Genomic DNA, 24,749 nt, shown 5'->3' on the forward strand with positions numbered 1-24,749 from the left:
GATTCATCACTTGGGAGAGAGATTGGATTAGAAAATTCTGGGTGGTGATGGGCTACTTACAGAGGTAGAGAGAGAATTGATGGAAGGCCATGAATAAAGGATCCAACCAACTGCAAATCTGAAATCTAAGCAGTAAAGACAACTGACAAACTGTTCACTGAAATTGTGGCCTTTCCATCTCTCCAGTCATCAACCCAAATCAATTTTTTTCTCTGAATAAAATAACCTTTAACTCAGCTCAAAATTGCAGACTGTCTCTTATTGTTTGTTGCCTGTGTTGCATATAGAAAGATATATATGATCCAATTGTCTTTTCCAGCCTTAGAATTTACAGCAAAGTCATATTGCAATCTATACAAAGAAGCTCCCGTCTAGGAGAATAAAATTGCATTTTCTGGTTGGGGTGGGCTTTTCTTGCTTTAAAAATGCAAAGAAATAATTTATTTGATTGTGAGATCTGAATCAAGCCATACTGGTTTTTTTGGAACTTACTGGAAAGATTTTAATCTGAGTCAGTTCAATAAAACTATAAACTTAATTACTTCATTTCCCTGTCAGAACATTCCCAGAGAGACATTGTAGTTAATTCTGTTTTGTTGTAAAAAAAAAAAGGTAATTCTACTCTGTAGTAAAAAAGGAAAATTCAAATTCTTGTTTATATTTAGAACAAACAAGGCTGCAATGACAGAACACTTTGTTCAACAGAAAATCTGAAACTTTCAAGTCTGTAGAAATCCATGAAAAATTAAAATAGACATTTCTTCTCTATTTCTTCCATTGCTTTTAACTACAAAAAAATTTAAGGGAAAGTGCAATATTTTGCAGAAACCTTTTTAAAATAATTTTATGAATATACTCTAGTAGAAGAACCTTCTCTGTTACCTCCTGTAATTGTTTTCTCCCCCAGAAATCTGCTTGCCTAGCACACTCACCTGGCTAGAGTTAGAGATATATATTTTCTTATAGTCAAGATAATTTAATGCTTTTTTCCCCCTGGTTATTCTAGGGCTTTCAGCAGAAATTCTCCTTCCATAGTAAAGAGATTGTGGCCATCAGTTGTTCCTGGTGCAAGCTGGCGGTAAGTGGAAAATACTTCAGGAGACTGAGTTTAACTGGGAGTGATTGTCGGGTTTTTTTTGTTTGTTGGTTTGGTGCTTTTGTTTGTCTTGATTTGTTTTTGTTTATGTCTTTTTTTTTTTTTTTCCTAAGAAGACATGGCTTAGGAAGATAATCTTTAGTTACATGTCCTAAATCTCCATCTATTGAAGGACCTGAAGATGATGGAGTTGGGAATATTGCCCTAGTTTTTGTACCATCATCCTCTTCTTTTTCTCCAGGCTTCCCCTTTGTCTTTCTTGACTCTAGTCTTTCCCTCTCTTCCAGTTTCATAACAAAGTCACCTGTTTCATGCTACATCACATTGAGGAGCCATGTTCCCTGGGGGCTCATGCTGCTGTCATTGTGCCTCCCACCTGGATCATTAAGGTGAAGAAACCTCAGGTAACTGCATGCTGATGTCTGTTTCTGAAGCTGTCTGGCTGTGCAGGGCCAGCCTGGCTTCCCTGCTTGGTCCTCCTTCACCAAGGCATGCTTGTTCAACCCTGCCTCTCTCCCTGAAACCCAGCATACATCCATATGGTGGTTATGAACCTGTATCCTCCTTCCCATCCATCAAGTCCTTCAGTAAATTTCCCTGTTTGGGATGATTAGCAACAAACATGACTTGTTCTGAGCTAATTCAGCTCAGAGTTGTTCCTGTAACTGTGAGTTCAGCAAGCATACTGCAAGACATCCCCTGTGTGGTAGGCAGTCAAGCATGTTTCATTAAATAGAGCTGAGCAAATACAGGGAAAAAACTTCACAAACATCCACTTGAACTGCAGTAGGAATTGGCTGTTTCTGGACTGGCATCTCTCTGGATTTGCCTTTAATGGACATGTAAAGAATCAGGTCTTACTTGCACCAAGGCTTGCACATTCAGCAGTAAACAAACCCACACACTCATTGTTGCACATAACAGGCATTGGACTTCAAAGCTTTTGTGCTGGAAGTAGTAGGTCTTGGAGAGGAGAATTCCCTGCTGAACACAAGAGGGAGAAAAGATATCCAAAAGAGAGCTGGTCAGAAATTAAAAGGGGGTTCACATCATGCAAGATGAATTTTTTCTTTGAAAGTCTGTTTTTATTCCAAGTTGAGATGAAAGGAACAAACGTTGAACATATCAAGGAGCCAGAAATGTTGTTTAATTTTTTTATTTCAGAATAATATTCTTTATTTCCAAGGTCCATCCTTGGGAAGTGATCTGGGCTTTTTGCCTCCTGGCTGTCAAGGAGAAGCTAAGAAGTTCAGGCTGTAGCCAAGGCACTAAGACAAAAGTAGTCAATGAAACCAGAAAAAGGCCTAAATTGTAAAACTGGCTTTAGTTCCAGTTTAGGTATGTGACAGATTTGAGCATGAGTAGGAAGCTGGCTGTTAAGGACAAGGGGTAGAGGAAATACATGAATAGAGTTAGCAAAAAATCAACCCAAGAGGCCTCTGTTTCTCCTTTAGGTCAAGAGAGAGCATTGCAATATTCCTAGCCACCTCCACTCTGAGAAAAAAGGCTTTTTTGCCAGTTGTAGATTTTCCCCAAAGTTTTCTTTCTCTGTTTTACTCAGTCTCCTCCAGAGAAATACTTTTTTCTCTTTTGTTGAGGAATGCTTGAGTCCTTGGCAGGGACTTAATATCCTTGGCTAATTTTCAGCAACTGTGTGGTATTTGACAGATGTATCCATCTTTGACCTTACTAAAAGAAGCTTTTCTTCAATTCTTTAAATTTTTATTTTACTTAATTTTTAGATAAAAAGGGGGGAAAAAACCCCCAAATAACCCCCAATAAACCCTGATGTGTCATTTTCTTTTGATTTGGCTTTTGCCCAAAGAAGGGCATATCTTCCTTACAATATTTGTAGAGAATTTGCTTGCTTGTCCATTTTTTTAAAACTTCAAATTAAAAAATAAATAATCGAATCTAGTTAATTATAATTTATGAAAAAAAATCTTTTAAATAATGGCTTAAAACGTTAAGCCAAAAGAAAGTAGCTGTTAGCTTTGTGTGCCTGAGTCATGAGCACAGAGAAAATACTTGATTATTAACTTGCAATCACATCTCTAGTCCTTGAAATTCATGGTCAGTAGCATGCAAAACCTTATCTTGAGTAGCTGGAGCATTAAATGGATCAAAATTGTATTTAACACAGACAATGGGTGCATTTCCATGAGGCCTCCTAATAGCACCCACTGGAGTTATGAGAAATGCATCCTTATTACTTTAAAAAATAGTGATGCATCTTTTGGATGTGTTTTCAGATTTTTTGGCAGAAGTCTTGTTTTCTTATTTACTGTTTCTTAGGAAATATTTTTCCTCTCCTGCTGTTTCTGGCCAGCTCTACTTCTGTGTATTATGACCCTCTTCACTCTATAGAAATGTTTGGTAAACACTATGAAATATTCACATTGCTTGATCCAGAGAGTACAAACACAATATTTACAAATTGTTGTAATTTCACATTAAAAAAGATGAATGTGCAACCAACAATGTGTTTTTCACATATTTCACAGTCAGAATAAATATGGCTAGAAGTTTTATGGATATAACATATTTCCTCAGCTCTAATTAACTACTTACATTGGTCACAGACAACTCCTGAACTGAATTTCCCGCTCATATAAAATTGATTTTAGTGGTGCCTGTATCGTTTTGTTTGTGGTTTCCTTGAAGTAAATAAGATGGCATTTTGTAGTAAAACCTTGCTCTGTTTTACAAGTTTTTTTTTTTTGATTGCCCTAAAAATAGTTTTCCATGCTTATTTTGTACAATGTGGGTCACCACCTTTCAAATATTAGGCTTCACAAAGACCCCACTCTGTGTCTCGTTACCAGCAATGCTGGCCTAGTGAAGCATCATGGTGTAATTGGTTAAGAGCAAATTTATGCTGCCATCTATGGTATAAATGGGGAGCTTTTGCTTCTTATAAGCAACCAATTTAAAGATGAAGAATATTCAGAATGGTTCAAACAGTTTTGGAATTGGTGGTAGCCTTGTGTGTAGTGACCCCCTTACATGAATGGAAAACTCCAATAACTCTTCCATGTTATCTGTTATGTGAGCCACTTCTGTATCTTTTCTACTGATTTCTGGTATTTCTGTATTGTTAGCAGTGCTTTGATACCAGCTCTGTTTTCCTGGGGTTCAAAACAATTCCATCTCCTAGTTTGTGAAGCAGGTCACTCTTGTTGACTGGTGGTATTTTGTTATGGGTGAGGTTCGGTAGCCAAAGCGGTGTTAGCTCTGGCACTGGACTTGATATATGCCTGTGTTGTGGGAGAAAAGTAGATGATAAGGAGGATCTGACTGATGGATTTACTGATTTAGTCTGTCTTCTGTTTGGGAAGACAAAGGCAGTAACTCTAAAGTTCCAAGGTTTTTCTGTTCAAGGTGAGTAAATTGCTGTTTTCTTCTCCTCCTTTGAGGACTGTGAACTAGTTCTAGTGAACACTTACATTTCTGGGCTTATTTTTATATTTCCTCAATTGCTGAGCACAGCTGGCTTGTCTGAGAGTGGTTTGTGAAAGACCAGAAGATGGTCACGATAGACCTTCCCAGATGCTGTTCATTGTTAAAGTAATTCAAAAATCAGAGTGCTAAAAGCCTTTGAAAACTGAGGATGAAATGTTGTAAAGGAAAAGGTTGAAAGGTTTCATTGGATTTGTCTGAGGTAGTCCATGGCCTTCACACCATCCAACACCATACAAGGACTCCAATTACTCTGTTCATCTACCTAAGCTTTCTGAGAGCTATACTGACTATTCAATAATATGAAAAATCTCTTTTTGAAGATGGACAAACTGACATACACAAAGGAGAGGTTTCCTCTCTAGAGGGAAGTTAGGATTTACTTATTGTGCCCATTTAAAGGTATGCTTTGCTATCAGGTACCTTGCTAAATAACATTGTTTGTTTACAAAGCACTCATTACCTTGTTCTGTGAACAAGATATTATGTATCCATTTCTTCACTTCAGTGTGCAAAGACTGCTGATTCTCTTTGGCTGTTACTCTGCTGCATGTTTGCAGAAAACCTGTGTATGTCTAAGCAGCTTCTTGCAGTTCATCTGCTACGGACACGAGCTTGCAATTACTGCAGCAAAGCTTTAGGTTCTGTTAACACTATAGGCGTAGGTATGTTTGAAAAAAAATTAAAAAAATAAAAAGAGGTGAAATATCATTGTAGAGATGTAGCATTTAGTGCCTTTTTGAGTATGGAAATGAAAATGGTTATAACCATGAATAGAGACTTAGCCTTAAACTGTTTCTTTAATATAGCTGTATGCCTTTTCCCACCCCACTGTTAGGTACATTATAGGGGGCTTTAATGACAACTACATTTAAGCATTCTTTAAATTATTCTTTACAATTAGTCAGGATTTTACTGAGCCATCTTTACCCTTGGCATGTGTGTGAGCTTTCAGCACACTGCTAACAAGGGTGTGGATAGACTAGATCTCCTGTCTGACCTGTGTTTTGCCCAAATCCAGGGAGAATCCTTCAGAGAATGCCCGAGGAAATGGGTTAAGGGCCCCCATGTGAGGCAGCTGTGAATGTAATGCCCCCATAACTTTCTGTTGACATCAAGGCTTTTGCCTGCAGTCAATGTGACTGCTGAGGTAGGGGAGCACCAGACTATGCAGGTGAGGTTGCTGATGCACTTGGTACTCAGTGCAAGTCTTTATGGTTTATCATGCTTTCAAGATCACTTTGCATCAGCATAGGGAAGATTATGAACTTTTAGATGGTTTCTCAAAATATGGTCTAAGAGGGCAAATTCCTGAAATTTCTCTAGAGAGCTGTCTTACCTTCAGGATTTTCAGTAAGCAACAAGGCATGACTACGTCCTTCAGAAATGCTGAGAACTTGGGACCTTTTGCTCTATGGCAGGCTTCTCTTGGTCTCTGTGATAGAGCGCAATGCCTTTAGGTATTTCAGTTAGATAGCTGTTAGTTTTTCTTCTCAGGCATGTGGAAGCATTAACTTGTGCATCTGGCATGACATACTCAAGTCTTGAAATTCTGAAAGTGGTTGATGTCTATTAAACAAATCTTAGTAGCTATTCCTGTTGATGTTGGATAGCGAACAGGATTAAGAATAAACATCACTTTTTTACAGATTTAATGATCTCTGCTTGTATAGTGGTATGCATCTGATCAAGGTCAGGACAGGAAAGAACTTTCAGATGAGCTGAGTGAATCTTGTTTTCCTTCTTATATCTGGGGGGGAGGTGAAAAAAAATCAATGAACTTTCTTCTAATTCCTCATGCTACTTTGTTTCCTGATGATGGTTAAACTAGAAGTTGAAATACTGCAAAAATATTTGTTGTATTTCCCATAAGACAAAATTTAAATTATGGAAATGGTAAGGATTTCCTGCAGGTATAACTTCAATTAATGAATTAAAATAAATAAAAAATACAACAAAATCCCCTTTTTGCTGTTCTTATCACAACAAAACACCTTTTTGCTCTGTGTCACTGAGCAGACTCTCATCTGCCTGGAGAACAGCCTTAACATAAGTTCTATTTTAATAGGTTCTGCAGAAATACAAGGACTTGTACGTTTTTTTCCTATGTAGTTCAGCGGTATTATTATTTAAAAACACAAAAAAAATCAGCTGACAAACACCTTCTCTACTTAAATCCTTAAAAATCAGCAATCCAGTTTGTTCCTTAGCAGATGATTGCACAAGTTTCTTGATAGGCTGGAACTGACTCTATGGTGCCAGCATCATATGCCATGGTGGCCTACGTTATGTTGAGTCATAATGGTTGCCAGAGCTAAAACTTGTTGTTTTCTTTCCTTAAAAAAAAAAAAAAAAGCAAACAAAAAAACATGAAAAATATCTTATTTATCATGTTTTTTTATTACATCTTTATGCAGGTGGTCTCCATACCAGGAGACGAGCCTGATTGGGCAGGAGACTGGAGCCCCGAAGGGGAAACGGGCGTCTCCTACCCCTTTTGGGAGGGTTGGCAGGTACAACATGTGGTGTTATGTGAGTCTATGGGAGCATCTGATCTTTTTTCCCCCCTCACAGCGTGGGAAAGTTTCCGGTTCCAAAGCACCAGTCTGGTCTCCGTGTGTGGCTTTCTCCATAAACGGTGGTGTGGAAGTGTAAAGCATGCAGCGCATGTAATTGAAATCTCGAGCATGTGCCAGATACTCTTATCATTCTCCAAGTGGACATGCATGGAAGAGCTTCGTCAAGGGGCTCTGTCTGGGCCTGTCTTCTAAATTTTGTTTTGCTTTTCATGTATTCTTTTTTCTTTTGATGTAGAACTCCTTAAAGACTTCAACAAGGCGAAAGAAGAGAACGTCCTTTAAAAGAAAAGCCAGCAAAAGAGGAAATGAAGTACGTATTCAAGTGCTTTGGATATCATGCTTCTTTTGTTTAAATGTCTAAACACCAACTTTAAAGATTTCAGGATTTTTTTTTTCCCTTTTTTTCCAGTGGAATGTTTAATATATTTTTCCCCTGGGAAATTCCATGATATTGAGTTTCTTGTTGGAAGAGATAAAACTCGTATGAAAAGTTTTATTTTCTGAGCTGATTTTTTTTCGAGAAACAATGTACCATACTCCAGAAGCACCAGCACCCTAAAGAAAGAGTATTCCCTTGGGATGTAAGAGACTCAGCTCGCACTTTTTTTTTCCACTAAGCAGAACAGGGGTGTGAAACTAGGGTTGTGAAACCCATGGTGAGTGCACTGATGCAAGGCTGTGGTCCAGATGTGGCCTGTTTTAGGATGTCTTCTTCAAGGGATCTCATATTAAAATTGGACCACAGAGAGAAAGCAGTTTATTGATCTATTGGTTTATTTACCATGTGCCTATAGAAGAACTTGCTTCCATATCCTTCCTAGTTGATTAATTATATAGACAAGCAGCCTCATGAGAGAGGTGGAGGGAGACTCACCCCTGCATAGCCAGGGCTCTCTGCTTCAAGTCCTTTCTTGCATGGTGGGAGAACTGCAGACCAGAAACTGAAATCTGTGTATGTGAAAGCCCAGGACAGTCCCCTCATTACTGGGCTCTGGGGTGTCCTCTAGGGGCTAGGGAGTAGGGAGGCAAATAATTTTCCCAGGGATATGTCATGTTGGATCTGTGGCATTTGTTCAAAAGTGGGAAGGCAGCAAGGCCAAAAATTTGAGAGCAGATTATCTGCAAATAAATGCTTATGCAGCTTGTCTGTTAGATGGAAATCATAGAAAAAGTAACTTTTCTCTTCTATTTTCCTTTGGAAAAACTGTCTGTATTAGAAATAAGATTCTCTCTGACATGTTTCTAGTGTTGTGTGAATAATTGTGGGGAATAGGGTCAGAAATAATCTCAAAAGAATTTTGAAATAGTTGTAAGCTACCCTCAAATTTTATTCTGTTGTCTCAGCTGGATAAATTGCTCTCAACTGGGCACCACATTGGCATAGCTGTACTATTTCCAGTTCCTGAGGTAGTTTTGTCAGAGCTAGGTTGGGTCTTCTGTGTGTGCTATGCCAAAGAATCTTACATTCCTTGTACTGAAGCTGTTTCTTGCTTCTGTTTCTCAGGATAACAAAGGCCGGCCTTTTGTGATAAAACCTATCTCCTCTCCACTCATGAAGCCACTGCTGGTTTTTGTCAATCCAAAAAGTGGAGGGAATCAGGTAAGATTAAGCTGGGTCTGGATTGTGAAGTTTAAGCTTAGCAGCAGGGTTTCTGCAAATGACTCTATTTCTTGGCCAGTTGGATAGAAAGGACTCTATGCCTAAAAAAGCCTGAAGAACCTTCCTTAGAAGAGGTCCTTGCTGTGGAATGGCCTTTCTACTTCAGTAGAGTTGGATGACTGGAATGGATATTTGAGTATTTGAGTGGCTATGCTCCTATCTTCAAATTCTTGAAGGGAATCTAAAATGATAGTTGGGAATTTTTCAGAAGATTTCACCTTTTCACAGAGAATTTAGATTTCCAGTGAAGTTTTTAGACTTTATCTAAAAAATGATTTAGCTTTGTTAGGAAAGGCTGGTTGAAAGTATTTAATGTGAAATAGCACAGTCCCATGGCATTTAAGAAAAATCCTTAGTGGTCTTGTACTGCACCACAGAGACCAAGTTGCAGTGACTAAAATGCAGCAGACTTCCTCCTTAGGATTCTTGGAATGAATACTTACCCAAGTGATTATTTCCCTGGTTCTGCCACTTTTTTGAATACCAAAGAATCAGAGTGCCTTTCAATAAACAGGGCGTTGTAATAGAAAAGATGGGTGTAAGATACAACAGAGGCCTATAGAGCATGGAGAGTAGTATGAGCACTGTTCGTTTTCTCCTCTGCTAGAATTAGAGAGGATATCAAATGAAACTGTTTAGACTGATTCAAAACAAAAGGAAAAAGCTGGTTGTTCTCACAATCTGTAGTTCAGTGAAAAACTCCTTGCATTAGGATGTTGTGGATGCTAAACATTTACACAGGCTAGAGAAGATATTTGGAAGTGGAAAACTGTGAAGTCCTGTACCTTCCTCTGGTTCAAGGGTTCTATGAACTGCACACAGCTGAGACTGGAAGAGTACCTATGGCACACATCACATTTATTTTCTCTCTTCTTATACCTTTTCCTAGGTACTATGACTGCTATTCTTCGTTCTTCACTTCAGGGAAGGTGTCAGGCAGAAGAACCATCCCTAGGAAGGGAGAGCTATGGAAAATTCCTGATGTGTACCCTCAGGCTATGTCTGAAAGGCATTCTTGAATTAGAGCACAAGCTCAGCCCATAGAGTTCTTAGCTCTCTGCTACTAGTAAGAAATCCTGCCACTTTGTATCTGGGCAGAATGTGAAGGAAGGGATTTGAGTGGAAATATGAACCTCGGAGTTTGAGAAAACAGAAATTATACCTTTAGGTTGTGGGCTGGCATAGAGTGAGGGACCATTGGGGCAGCTGTACCCCACAGTCCTTGACTCCTGCTTCATTAGATGGTAAAGGTTGCAATGATGAATGATCATTGTGGTGATGGTAGAGGCCAGAGCACTGTCATTGCTTGGACACTGGGCAGCACACTGCTCAATGTGATGGAGATTTTGGCTACAAGTCATGGATAGCTGAGGGTGAGGCGGGATAACAGAGGTTTCTTCTTGTTGCAGGTGGTGAGAAGCAGGAGAACAGGTTGCTGTGGGAAATGAACCTTTGGTCTGACCCCAGCTGCCTGTTCTTATGGACCATTAGTGATCTGTGTTGTTGAAATTGGTCTATATGCCTGCGTGTGTGCCTCGTCCTGGATTGCTATTCTACAGAGCAGTCATTTGCTATGCCACTTCCTAGTTTGTCTTCCTGTTTTATGTTGACTTGATAAAGCACAGAAAAAAAAAAAGAAGCAGTTGAAATACAATGAATAATGCATACTATTATTTCAAATAATCATTAAACTGCTCATAACTTCCCTTCCTCTGCTTTTTTTCTCTTGCCAGGGCACCAAGGTTCTCCAAATGTTTATGTGGTATTTGAATCCACGCCAGGTCTTTGACCTCTCTCAGGAAGGGCCGAGAGATGCGTAAGTAATGGAGCCTTCATTGCTGTGCCTCTTATTTCTGGTCTGGTCAGGAAAACAGGAAAAGATCCAGCTTGGCTGGATTAGTGAGTGTGTGAGGTTTACATATCCAGGTTTTGGTAGCAAGGGGAATATTCTATTTGTGGGGTGCACTGACAAAGGAAGGAATGATGAATCTGACTCTGTGTTCTCAGAAGGCTAATTTATTATTTTAAGATTCTATATTGTATTAAAGAATACTCTACTAAACTAAAAGAACTAAACTTAAAGAATATGATACTAAAGAATACAGAAAGGATACTTACAAAAGGCTAACAAGATAATAATGAAAACTTGTGACTCTCTCCAGAGACCCAACACAGCTTGGCCCCAATTGGCCATTGAGTCAAAACAACCCATAGCAGAAACCAATGAAACACTCACCTGTTGGATAAACAATCTCCAAACACATTCCACATGTGAGCACAACACAGGAGAAGCAAATGAGATAAGAATTTGTTTTCCTTTTTTTTCTCTGAGGTTTCCCAGGAGAAAAATCCTGGGAGAAGGGTTTTTTCCAGAAAATGTGAATGCCATGGGGAAGGGCTGCAGTGGGGGCTTTTGTGAGGTCAGGAGCTGCCCCCATGTCCAGAGAGAGGCAGGTCCAGATGGCTGCAAGGCTCGCTGGGGATCCCAGTGCCTGACCATTCCCTAATGATTGAGCATTCCAGTGGAGTAAGGCTGCCTCCAGACTGCCACACCACAGCACTGTGCAACTGCCCCGGATCACTGAGTAACTAACTCAGCTTAGCCAGACAATAATTCAAGTGCAAACCTCTTCCAAGGGAGAGGGTACCTCTTTTTAAAGGGCTGATTTTTGCTGCCAAGAGCTGAGAAACCATCCTTCTGTGGTACTTGACATGGGGATATTGGCTTTTCTTAACCATCTGTTCAGAACTACTTTCACATTGTATAAATATGTTTTATATGTTTCTGTAAATATTATTATGATAAATATTTTACAGTAATAATTGAAAATCAAATATTTGCCTGTAGAAGAGCAGTCCAAATGTTTCCTATTCAAGGCTCCCAAGCTTTTTATTTTCCTGCAGAAGCACCTGCACTGCTATACTCTCATGATGTTTAGAAGCTTTAAGTTAGACATACATATTTCAGAGCTGTATAATGGGATAAGGAGGGTTAGTTGCTCTGGTCGCTCAGCTCTCTACATGTGAATGTCCCCACCTTTGTTATGAAATATTTCATTATGGCTTTCTGAAGGGTGCAACTGAAGGAGCAGGACTTCAATGGGTGCTTTTTTTGGTCTCTCCTGTTGATATTTAGATCACATATCCAGAGAAAGAACTCTATTACATATTCTTGCCTTCTGTGGTGTTAAAATACAGTCAGTAGTTGAAGAAGCTGTCACATTATACAAGACTCAGAAACGGTACCTCAGCAAGTCATGATGAAGAACATTAAATATTGTTTTAAAACCTCACTGTTTAAATTTGTTTACTTTAGGGTAAGAGAAAAATGAAAGATTTTGACCTCCCTAGTGGGAATATGAAAATCTGGGAAGATGCTAAACTTATCAAACACTTGTCAGGAGGTGCTGCCTGACATAGAGGAAGGCCTCATTTCACATCCTAGTGGTTTCAAATTTCCACCTCTACTCATATTCTTAGTAATGAATATTTGAAAATGCAGTAAGTGGTGGGTGCAATGTCACTCAGCAAAATTGCTGTTCTTACATTTTTCTCCTTTTCTTCCCCCTTTTCCTCCCTGGGCAGGCTGGAGCTGTACAGAAAAGTGCCGAACCTGCGGATCCTGGCGTGTGGCGGGGATGGGACGGTAGGTGGCAGAGACCTGGCAGTGCCATGGTCTTTGGCCAAGTGATTAAAGTCCTCACAGGGGTGGTTTTCCCACCTCACCCTGTCTGCAGAGGCACAGAGAGACAACATATCTTACACTTGTGAAATCTAATATTTGTTTTTCAATTTTCTGTGTGGTCTGGCCTGTGAAGATATGAGGGCAGGTTCTCATGTCTGAAACCCTCTTTCCTTTATGCATAAAGATTTTTTACAGCTTAAAAGGAATAAAAACTAATTTTGCTGGTCTCCTCTCACTACATGCATTAGGTCTGACGGATAACTTAGTGTCTGAGAGCCATTATATCTTAATTTCTGCTCCTTCTTGCTAGACCCTGGCAGATCCAGGTTCACTACTTTTCTTTACAAGACAATTTCTGTGTTCCTGGATAAGTGAATGGGGTCAGGTCTTGAAAGGATTTGTGCACCTTCATTTGGAGAAAAACTCTGCAGCTCATGGTCTGAAGGTCATGAGTGGTAATGGAGTGATTATAACTACATTTTCTTTCCAGTATTTCAAAATATTTTAAATCTGTCTGTGACACTGAATGCTAATACAGTTGAAAAACTGACCTTTAATCTCTAGGGGCTCAGTTCCTCAACATGCATTTGATGGCAATTTTAGCAGTAAGTATGGTAAGGAAAATGCATTACTACTCGCAAGATGCAATGATTGGACAGAACATATCTATATAGATGTTTAGGGCATGGAGAGGTGGTTGGTTTGTTTTGTAGAGAGCTGAATCCCCTCTCCTAATTCACCTTGGCTTGATCTTCTGGGGGGATTTTTCTAGCTTTTGTGGGTTCTTTTAAAACCCCAGGGGTAGGGATATTAATATCAATGTGTCCCCTGCGAGAGTGAAGAAAAAAAATCAGTGATAGGACCACTGCCTTGCTGGTGCGTGGGAAAGCAAGACATGACTGTTCCTGAATGATGAACTTTTCCTTTAAACATGAAAGGCAGTCCTTTAGCCAGATGCATCAGCTGAGAAAAAGTACTCCATCTGTTTTCTTTCCCATCTGAGGAAAGGGGGGAAAAAAATTATCATTAAGATATTAAAAGAGAAAAGAATTCAGCTACATTAAGTCAGACCATTCTGTTTCCCTTTGCTGAACTGTGCGAGAGGTGGCAGCACCTTCTCATTAGTATGAGCAGCACTCCGCTCTTACCTCTGCTGCTGCTCAGCTTGAAACAAATTAATATCTAGTTATTCCCAAAGCCATTACATCTAGAAATGAAAAATCTGGCTCAAATGGACTTAATGAATATGCAATGAGAACAGATGTTACCTCTCATTATTGAGGTGAATCAGAACTTTATAGTAACTTTTCCATTGTCACTTCAGGGCAGAAGTGGAAAGCTTTGCTTTCAGAGCAGTCAGGAGCTTTCTGTTTACAGGGAAATGATAGCATGTGTCATCCTGGATTGTGCAACTAACGTACAAGGTTTAGAAGTGACCTCAAGTTAAATAGCAACATTGTGCTTATAAATTGAAATTTGTTCACCAGTTAAAAGCATTTACAAAAGTGGTGGGTATTTTGATGTTACCTGTAGCAGTGGGAGGCTGAAGCACAGATGTGTGGATTAAGTCAGTGGCAATGACAATGACAAACTTCTTTAAGAAGTCCTGGCCCTCCTGATGTTATCTTGACTTTTTATTCTGTCTCCTGCTATCAGTGTAGAAGTATAAATATTTTGAAAGAGAAAGTATTACTTACCTCTGAAAAACCCTTTAAAGACCTCAGTATTTTTGGTGACATCCAAGGTCATGAGAGCTCTAAGTACTTGTCTGGCTGTTGTCAGACAATGAACTCAAGTAGGGGATCACATCCCAGATGAATGCTTTAATAATTGGACAATTGGTTATGATAAATAGCTCTTTGATAAATGCTATTTGTGCAAAGTTAAATTTATTTTGAATAGACTTGGAGAAAGAAACACCCTAGAATACTAAATAACATGGTGTTTCTCTATTTATCAGGCCATCTCCTCCAGTCCTTCAAACTCCAGCTATTTTTCCTGATGGCCATGTTATGCTGGGTGCCTTTTGTGAAGCTGCCCTGGTTTGGATTGAGAATCTCTTTGAAATTGCAGTATTATTAGTAGGGGCGAGAAAAATTCAATCCAGCTGTACTCAGGATTTAGGTTCTCTGTCCTATTTAAAAGCTCACATTTGCAGTAGAAGCTGCATTTTTGAAAACCAGCAACAGGAAAAAAGCTCTTCTGTAAATCTTTATTAATTCTTTATCTAAGAATGCAGCACAGGTTCTTCACTTTTTTTTTTTAAGTGACAAGTAGTTTAAGGAAGAGTCCTTTGTTTTTGCAGCAAGAATTTCAGTCACCAAAAGCTTGATAACATCTTTAGCAACAATTCTTTCTCCCTTTTGAAAATTACTATTTAATGAAAAACAAAGTAATTTACAGTAATTTGTTCCTTCTGGCTAAATTTCTATTTGAAAGCTTTATGTAGTCCAGAAGAAAGATAGAAGAAATGGCTCTCTAAAATTACTAATAGCTTAGGATACAAAAGAGACAGATTTACTGTTCCAATCCAAAGCCTCCAACCCTGAACTGTAGTCTGCCTTTTAGTCTAGTCTTCTTTTATTAGATATGTGTGTGTGTGTGTATATCTGAATATTGTGTATATCTATATATATATATAGATATAATGCCTTGTACTGAGTGAAATAGTTCAGCACTAAGGTCTCTCCTATGGGAGAGGGAGACTTGTGAGCAAGTTCATGCTTGGCAGGACAAGTTCTGAGACAACATGCTGCTTTAATGTGTCTCTCATTTTCTTTCATAGCTGTTTGTCAAAGGTTGAGCTTCTTTTGACACAATGGTAGTTAAAATAAAATTACCTTGAATTGTCCATATTCTTCATTCATTTTTACCTTTCCTTTACTTGATCTTCTCTGTAAAAAAGAATATGATATGATCAAAAGATGTCTTTTTCCCTATGATATTCCTAAACATTCTTCTAATTTTCCTTTTTATAGGTGGGCTGGATCCTGTCCATCCTCGATGAGCTGCAACTCAGCCCCCCACCTCCTGTGGCTGTCCTTCCACTTGGCACTGGGAACGACCTTGCCCGCACCCTCAACTGGGGTGGGGTAAGGACTGGCTGGGGTACTTTTATGTGGGGTTCTCAACTTGCTGCTCAGATTTAGTTGTGTGGGGTGGAATTTCCTTTTGGCTAAAATAGCAGGCAGGGCTGTGTGTCCAAGGTCTGTTTCACTCTGGCAGAACAGTTTTCTTCAATGTGCAGTCTGGGATTTTGAATTACTAATGATGTTGTGGCAATAAAAGTGTACGTAGATGTATCTGGTGTTTCAGGTCAAGTAACAAGAATAGTAAACAGACTTCTAATTTAAGCATCATTTAAGCTTTCTCTTTGTTTATCCTTTACTACAGCACTGGGCTTATTCCAGGAAAGGCAGATATTCTTTGAATTCCTCTCTTTATGGCCTTACTTTGCCTGCTGTAGACTTTTGCACCTCAATAGCAGCTTATTAAAATGCTTGATCAAAAATTTATTGAGAGTTTCAGGCATGTGTGAAAGGAGGGATGTCTGTAGGTAATTGGTAACTGCATTTGTTTTCATCATCCATGGCTGATACTCTGGTCACTCTGCTGTCAGGGTTACACAGATGAGCCAGTGTCTAAGATCCTGTGCCACGTAGAAGATGGAACCATTGTCCAGCTGGACCGTTGGAATCTCCAGGTTGAGCGCAACCCTGATTTGCCCCAGGATGAGCTGGAGGATGGGGCACGTAAGGTTAGAGCCTGCTTTTTCCCCTGGGAGCTACAGAATGCTCATGAACCTCCTTGGGTTACACTTTAAGCAGCATGGGTGGGGAGTTCTGCAACTTTTAAATTTTATATTTGCATCTCTCCCTTTGATTCTTTTCATGTGTCAGTGATTCCAGAGTTGTGTGAAAGGCATTTGTTTGTTGTTTGAAACATGCTGGCATTGAAGATTAATGTCAAAGATTAAATCTTGGAAAAAAAATCCCTAGCATTTTATCAGAAAGGTCATTGATGTTCCTCTCCAGTTGCAGGAAAACTGCCATTCATTCCACAATTAGGCAAAACTAAAAACAGGATGTAAAATTTAATTCCTTAGCATTTTGCTAATGGATACCAGCGTTTACCATTTTACAGCAAGGTGTAGTGTATTTTGGTATTTAACTTCTTTCTATCTGGGTCTTCATGTAATCTCCACTAGTGTATCTTGGTAGTTGAAGAATGAGAAAATTTTTGCAAGGAAATTGCATAGTAATTTATTATTTGGACTGGAGATGTTGAAAATGCTACAAAACTAAAAAAAATCTCCTGATTCTGTGAACTGTTTTCTTCTTCTCAGTTAAAATTTCCAGCTTATCTATTGGATGCTACAGCTGCCTCTCTACAGCCCTGCTGGGTGTGTGAAACAATGCATAGGCCAGATGTGTGCCTGCCTGCCTCATGCATCCTCAGTAAGGGTTAGGGCTTCTTCTCTGGGACTTGGCTTGCTCCTGGTTATATATGGAGTGCACAGAACACAGCTGGAGCTTCATTTGCCATGCTGAGCTTGAAGAGCCAGCAAAACCTTTGAAAACCTTTGTGTTGGTGATATGCTAATGGTGCAGCCTTATGGGAAATCTAAACGACAACATAAGGAACCCTCTGATGTGTCAACAAAGACACACACATGATCATAAAGCACTGTAGGTCTATTTGTGTTCTTTGGGCTCTTGAATCTGATTATTTTCCACAAGCCATTACTAACCTTCAGAGCAACCTTCTGCTTACATTTCCCTGATATGTTCCACTTTGTTCTTAGTAGGTTTCCATGATGAGCCAAGTTTAAATAGTTAAACCCTGGTGTGTTGAGAAATGTTCCGTTCATGCTGTTTTAATGTCTCTTTATTATCTAATTACAGCTTCCCCTCAATGTCTTCAATAATTACTTCAGTCTTGGATTTGATGCACATGTTACACTGGAGTTCCATGAATCCAGAGGTAATATGAACTTTTTATGTCCTTAGCCCTGTGGATGGGCAGTTATTTTATTAATTAGAAATAGAGCTGGATTTAACATCCTGTTCTTATAATTCAGAAGTAAAACTGGAACATAAAGCCTTAAGATACATACAAGAAGAAAAAGTGATTGTATTATGAGTTTCCAAGGGACTTCATGATAAAGAAATGAAAAAAGTACAAAGAAGACTGTACTGTACTTGGAGGAAAAGGGCTGAAAGGAAAGCTTTACAAGGTGTTAGCTCTTGTAAAGGAGATAATATATGTCAGGTGTGAGTGTGGAAGTGGAGGGAAGAGAAGAGCCACAAGACTGGAAGTGGCAGGAATATAATTGTGTTCTCAACCTGAACAGCTGTTACATATGGATCAGTATGCTCTGGACTTGGTACAGACCCAAAGTTCTCTGTGCAAAAGTTAAAGGGTTCAATGGCCACAGAAGTGTCAGGAATTTGAGCAGCTGTAGCACCTTGTCTGTCCCCTTGCCTGTGGCAGCTATGCCACCCTGTACAGACTGTCATGTGGCTTTGGGACTGATATGAAGAGCTTTGCACTGATATGAACAGCTCTATTTATATGGTTTAGGCAGGTGTGCTTGTAGAAACAACCTTGTTCAGGTGTCTGCCTTCAGCTTTTGGCTATTCCAGCTTCATATGCAGGTGTTTTTTCTGAAAAACAGCCTTCCTCATAGTCACTGTCATACTATCAGAGTGTCATTTCAAGATGAAAAGATAGCACTCTAATGCCAGGCTAAATAAAGAGCAGGATACATGATGGAATGAGCTAATGCATATTTTATGATGTTTAAGACTGCTTCAAGCTTTAGGAATAATAATGAGGGGCCACAAAAGGGCACAGGAATGAAATTATGACAGCTGTATGCATTTTTTTCATGAGTGCATGTCACTCTGCATTGCTAATGTGACTGTGAATATACTGTATAGATTAAATGCATGGCTACTTTCTCATTTAATGGAGGCATTATTTAATAATGAAGTTATGGAGCCCTATAAAGGATGAATGTTATTCCAGACATGCCAGGGTTTTAAAAATTTACACGGGTGAAAAAGCACTTGGCAGAGTAAGCTGAGTGTCTGAGTATGTATGGCCAGGAGAGCTTCTGTAGCATGAGTCCTCGCTGCTGGTGTCATCCTTGTCTTCTCAAATGCTAAAATATATGAAGTGAATTCTATGTATTTTAGAAGAGGAAGCTTATAGGAAAGCCCTGAAGGTGTTGCTGGTGTGTGGGTACTATTTTTCATGTGGAGTTGGGGTTGTTCTGCCTGGAGAAGAAAATGTTCCTGGGAGCACTTACTATAGTCTTTCAGTACTTGAAGGGGATTTATAAGAAAAATGGGTCCTGTTTCAATAGGACAAGGGATAAATGGCTCTAAGCAAATATAGTGTAAATTTGGACTAGATATAAAGAATAAGTTTTTAACAATGAAGGTGGTACAACACTGGCACAGTCTGCCCAGAGAGCTGGTGGGGGCCCCATCCCTGGAAACATTTGAAGTTGGATTGAATGAGGCTCTGAGCAACCTGATCCAGGTGAAGGTGTCCCTGCCCATTGCAGGGGATTGGTCTAGATGGACTTTAAAGACTCCTTCCTGGCCAAGGAATCCTGTGGCTTGGTGAATTAAGCAATGCAAAGCAGATTATGATCTTAGTTACCACTGAAGACAATCCATAGCTAGGAATGGTAGCAAAATGTTAAGTACTTTCTCAGCTATAGAATTTGTGCTCGTGAGAAAATTGGCTGCATACATTTGCTTATGTGGAGCTATTGTAATCACATATAGTATTAAAACAAATGAATATCATGCCTGAAAACCAAAATAAGATAAATTGATATGAGCTCTCAGCCAACAGGATGCTTTAAGCAGTAGATATTGGTCAGCTGCTATATTTAGAATAAGCAGTGATTGCAGAGTCTCAGAAGAACCTATATATTAATGTGGCCTTTTCCATGGCAACCCTCTACACTTTTCTTGTGACTAATCAGATTGAGACTTGAGGGTTGGATCCAAGTCTGATGTATTTAGCTCTGCTTTTTTGAAAAGTGTTCTGGGTACTGGCTCTTTCCAACTGCCTCCATTGGTATCCTTATGCTTTGGTAGAGCACGGAAGATGCAATTTACTTTATCCCTGCTGACATGCTGCTTGATCCCTCAGCTGTGCAGGACTGCTCATTTGCAGGAAACTTCCCCACTGCACACAGAGTCTAACACATTCCATTTTTCTATTTCTTTGATGGTTTAGGAATGGTGAGGATGGAGTGAGCCATGGATATGCACTCAATAATTCACTTCTAATCAACCTAGGGCTCTCTTTTCCATCACAGAGTCCTTCCTTCCTACCCGTGCTCATCTGTGTTGGCAGAAGTGGGACCAGTAGGTTGGGGGACTGCTGAGTCCCTGACACCAGAAAGGTTCCTTTTCCTGTTCTAAACTGGGGCTTTAGTTAGGGGGAGTGTTTGTCATAAGATCCATGTAAGGTCCAGGGCTGTGGTGTCTGCTGTCTGAAACCATTAGGGATGCTCACCATGAGAGAATGTGCAGCACAGGCACTAAGCCTTCAGATGCCTTCTGCTGCTTAGCATGGGGTGTTGAGACTCTCTGCAAAGAGCTGTAAGCTCATTAAGTGAGATGAGATTGACTTATGTAATTAAATTGATTGATTGAAGTAGAAGTGGCCCTGAGTTTGAGTCACCTGTGACACAGTAACAGATACAGTAACTGAGCCAACGAGCAAATCAGAAACCTCAAGCAGCTCATTCTTACAAAATGGAGTCATATTTTGTAAGATGTACTGGCTTGCAAGAGAACTGGAAATATTGTTTGAAGTGGTCATTTGAGAGGTAATTTGGATGTGTCCACACTAATGTGATGTTTTAGCCAGAAGGACTGCCTTGGTAGTTTAATGTTCTCACTAGAGAATCAATGAGCCAGGGTGAGTAGCTGTCACTAACACTGAATACAGGGTCAGAAGGGCTGCTTCTGGAATCTCTAGATGCCACAAGCAAGGAAAGCAGTTTCCAAGGAGGTTCAAGAATGAACTGTATTCTGGGAAATGTGCCTCATATTGAGAGATTAAGGGAACTCCATTTAGCTTATTGGAAAGAAGGAAAAGAGGCTAGTTAATCACTGCCTATAAGTATTTTCTCAAGGAGAAGATATCTGATAGTTGAAGGCTCTTTAATCTGACAGGGAAGTAAAACAAGATTTAGCAGTTGGCAGTTGAAGACTGAAAATTTCAAGATTGGAAACCACCACGTTTACATTAACAGTGAGAATAATTAACCATTGGAGGTACATTGCTACTAGACTTAAAATTCTCCATCTCTTGGAGTCTAATCAAAATGAAATAGGTTTTAGAGTAACCAATTCTCGTTTTCCTTTTTTTTTTTCAATTTTTCTGCAGAAATCTTTGGGGAGAAATATCTATTCCTTAGTAACTCTAACACATCAGAATTTAGGGGCTGTTTCATCTTGTAATTTACTAATGATTTACTCCTGGTTCAAAGCATGGGTTATTGTTTCATGAATTTCTAATAATTTTTATAGATTTGTTCTCCATTGTTAGAAACAGAAGTCTTAAAATTCTAATATATTCTATCATAAGATGAATAGTCTGAGAGGTGCTAAATTAACTGATTGAATTCTTGTTACCTCTTTGCTCTATTTCCACTCTCTACAAAAAAAGGGAAGGATTCAATAACAGTGTTTGAAATCTGATAGCAGAGAAAGGCACAGATGGGGGACTCACACATGGAAAACATATTTATGGTAATATTTTCTGTGAGTGATACATTGAAAGCACTGTAGTGTTGGCAGAGAATGTGAAAGTATAATGAAGTCTCCTTGTTTTATTAGGGTGTTCATACTTTTATTTTTCATCCTTTCACAGAAGCAAATCCAGAGAAATTCAACAGCCGATTTAGAAATAAAATGTTTTATGCCGGGGTAAGTACAGATTTGTCTTACAGAATGATAACTTACCTGCTTGGATGTCTTCTTAATTACCATCCCCCTCCTTTTCTCACATCAGGAACTCATGCCAGTTCATTCTGCCTGTTACAATTCCAAGTGCACTCATGCTGTTTCTGGCAGTGCCACACACAGGTGTCTGTAGATAAGAGCCTGAGGTACTGTTATTATACAGAGCTGGGCAGGTGAGAGAAGTGCCACTCCTTTGGACACAGTCCTGGTCATATCTTGGTCCCTCTGCTTCTGGCTCATAAGCTTCTCAAGGCACTGCTCTGCTTCTTTCAGGGCTCGGGAACTGCATTGATACTGAATTTCCTAGAGGAATTCCCAAAGTTTTGCCCTTTATCTTTGTAGCTTTGAGAAGCAGTCTTGGATGTAGGATGGTGGGAAGTGCAGGGCACAAATCAGATATTTGGAGTGATTAATGATGGGTGAATATGCACATATAATTACTCACTTGTGCATTCAGGAGGCAAATGGACAATACTTTATTCTAAAGCCATTAAGAGTAAACACTAGTTTGATAATGAATGGCATATAATGTATTTCTAGATGATAACACCCCTGTGCCTTAAATATGGAAACAAGTATGTGAGCAAAAATTTGTGCTTAATGGTTCAGGATACCATTGAACTTGGTTGTTCAAGGACTTTTTTTCAGTAAAGCTCTCAAAAGCAGAAGTATCACCATTTAAAACAATAAAATCAAATCATGTCTTCTGAGGGAGTAACTTTGACCAAAGAGTGGCACTTTGGTAATTCACTCTGTGGAGGGATAAGAACTGAGGGAAAATAAAAAGAGTGGAAGTGTTGACAATTCTTGTACTGATTTCTGTTGCAGGCAGCCTTTACAGACTTTCTGCAAAGAAGCTCAAGAGATTTATCCAAGCATGTTAAAGTTGTGGTGAGTATAAGAAATTGTGCCGTAGTATTGTGGGAAGGGGGTGGAGGTGGAGGTTTGGAGAGAGTGTGAGGTGAGAGTTTAATGGCTCTGTTACTTTTCAGTTTTGAGCATGACATTTGCAACACATTCCAAGGAAAGTCTTGGGAAAGTTGTTACAAAGCAGCAACACTTCTCTTGTCTGTGGCTCCATTCAGCAATTTCTCTGTGCTCTGTCACTTTGGCTTTGTAGTGTGATGGTACAGACCTGACTCCAAAGATCCAGGAGCTGAAGTTCCAGTGTATAGTGTTTTTAAACATACCCAGGTAAGCTCAAGACAGTCTTGAAGTTATGCAAGAAAAATAACAATAGTTTTCAAAAGACACCTGATAGTTTTCCTAGGCTGGGTGAATGTACAGAAAATATTTTCTCACCTCGTTGAGAGCTGGCTCCTTATAATGCTGTTAATGAGCTATGCAGAATGGCATCAGAGTTCAGGCTGCAGCAAAGCCATTCCTTAAAAAGCTGAATATCTTGATATAGTAGAAATGCTTAACAAGCACACTTTGAAAAGCTGTGCACCTAACCTGCAAACAAGTTATTAAAGGGACAGATACCTGGTCTTTTGCTTAATTGGAGTCCAAGTGTGGGAAAAAAGCAAAGGGGGAGGAGGGGACAGAAATGGAGAGAGGGGAAGGATAAATATTTTAGCAGTTAAGGAATACCAAACTGCTGAAAGAAGTCACACCTTTAAACATGTTACAAGATGTCCTTGTAATAAAAGTAAGGCTGAATAATCAAAAGTTGTTATTCTCTAGAACAGTAGTCTCCAAACTTAATTTGATTGTGCATTTCTGTCAGTAAAAAGCTTTTAAGCACCACCTCCATATATGTGTATTTATAAATTATATACATGTACCTGTATTCTGGTATTGCAAGCAATATGTATGTTTTTAATGTTTGCTTTATTATTGAAAGTAAAAGGAATAGTTTTCTTCATACACTCTAATTTTCTTGTCAGCTGTGGATTTTTCTTGCATGTACCACACTTTGGAAACCACTGCTTTAGACAACTTCCTACTTTGCTCCACAGGCAGTCCCAAGAACTTAATCTTTTGAGTCCTGTACTGCAAGCGTCTACTTGGTGTCACCTCTCCAAAGTTCCCCCTTCTATCCCTTTCAGATCACTTTTACATCTATTCTTTGATGGTAGAAAAGAGAGATGCCTCAGCTGTATCTGTTGCAGCTTCTTATTTCTCCCTGCCTCCTCAAACTATGCAACGTTTTGCATTCCTAGTGCTGAGCTAGCAGGCAGAGGGGAAAGAGGGGCAAAACAGCTTTATGGCTCAACAGCTTACCAGCAGGAATCAAAGCAAATAGGGAGTGCTGCTGCTCTATGACTTATTTCTTGGTGTTTCCCCATTTTCCTCTCAGAGAGGAACCTGATAAAGTTTATGGTGGGTACACCTGAGGGTGTTGTATCAGCTTGGGAACAAAAAGAACAGGCTAAAAGGCTACTTGTCAGGACCCCTCAGGGCAAGCTGCTCTCTCCAACTGGCTCTCCAAACCTGTCTCTGTGTAGGTATTGTGCTGGCACAATGCCCTGGGGGAACCCTGGTGACCACAGAGACTTTGAGCCCCAGCGTCACGACGATGGCTACATCGAAGTTATCGGGTTCACCATGGCCTCACTGGTGAGTGCAGGGGGTGCTGCCAGCCTGGGAGAGCTCCCTGGGCAACACTGCAGAGTGCAAAATACTCCTTGTTACTGAAAACAGATGTGTTTCCCCACAGTCAGATAAGAACAAAGCATGCTCTGCTGTTAAATGGCAGAGTCAAATAGTTCTTTTCTGATAAGAGAAGTGTTATTTAACAATAATCAGTATTACTTGCAAAATATGGCTGATTTGCATGTGCAGTGCTCTGAAGTTAAGTGGCAAGATTATTACTGTAAGATCAGTATGATAAAAGAATGAAGTAATGATTTTACCGTGGGAATGTTCTATGATCAAATAAACATTCCTTTCTCTCTTTAACTTTTATAAATTTAATTCTATGGCATTAAAGTATATTTTTAAGTATTGCTGGTATATAAATATTAAATATTATATAAACTTATATGGACATACAGTTCCTATATGCTTACCAAAATCTTGTGAAACTTTAGTAGTAGCTGTGGAAGACTTTACTAGTATTTCTTGCATGAATTGTATCTCTCCTTTTTATTCTGCTAGAAAAAGGAAATTCAGCCAACAATTTTAATTTGTCACAATTTAATTTGTGAACTTTCTTCCAATGCCATCTTTAAAGTGAACTGAAACTGAGATACCATAAAAGCAATCTTACTGTAAATGCCCTGGTGTCCTGCTATGGCAGTGGCCAAACACTGTGACAGTGCCTTCA

General features: G+C 39.4%; 1 protein-coding gene across 3 annotated transcripts in view; it reads left to right on the plus strand.

The window, feature by feature from the left end:
- Positions 1 to 1,068: 1,068 nt before the first annotated feature.
- Positions 1,069 to 24,749, plus strand: part of DGKI (diacylglycerol kinase iota) — a gene marked incomplete at its 3' end in the record, with an annotated part of 99,834 nt that continues 76,153 nt past the window's right edge. For 2 of the 3 annotated variants that reach the window (XM_084205889.1, XM_084205888.1), the window contains exons 1-12: positions 1,069 to 1,500; positions 7,370 to 7,456; positions 8,639 to 8,734; positions 10,528 to 10,610; positions 12,380 to 12,440; positions 15,458 to 15,571; positions 16,099 to 16,236; positions 17,384 to 17,462; positions 21,387 to 21,442; positions 22,307 to 22,369; positions 22,599 to 22,672; positions 23,929 to 24,040. In XM_084205889.1, coding sequence (XP_084062015.1) covers positions 1,408 to 1,500; positions 7,370 to 7,456; positions 8,639 to 8,734; positions 10,528 to 10,610; positions 12,380 to 12,440; positions 15,458 to 15,571; positions 16,099 to 16,236; positions 17,384 to 17,462; positions 21,387 to 21,442; positions 22,307 to 22,369; positions 22,599 to 22,672; positions 23,929 to 24,040 — 1,056 coding nt within the window. In that variant the 5' untranslated portion in view covers positions 1,069 to 1,407. The remainder of the gene's footprint in view (positions 1,501 to 7,369; positions 7,457 to 8,638; positions 8,735 to 10,527; positions 10,611 to 12,379; positions 12,441 to 15,457; positions 15,572 to 16,098; positions 16,237 to 17,383; positions 17,463 to 21,386; positions 21,443 to 22,306; positions 22,370 to 22,598; positions 22,673 to 23,928; positions 24,041 to 24,749) is intronic. The other variant, XM_084205890.1, reaches the window with a different exon arrangement.

This window comes from Fringilla coelebs (genome assembly GCF_963513975.1).
Source record: "Fringilla coelebs genome assembly, chromosome: 5".
Lineage (NCBI taxonomy): Eukaryota > Metazoa > Chordata > Aves > Passeriformes > Fringillidae > Fringilla > Fringilla coelebs.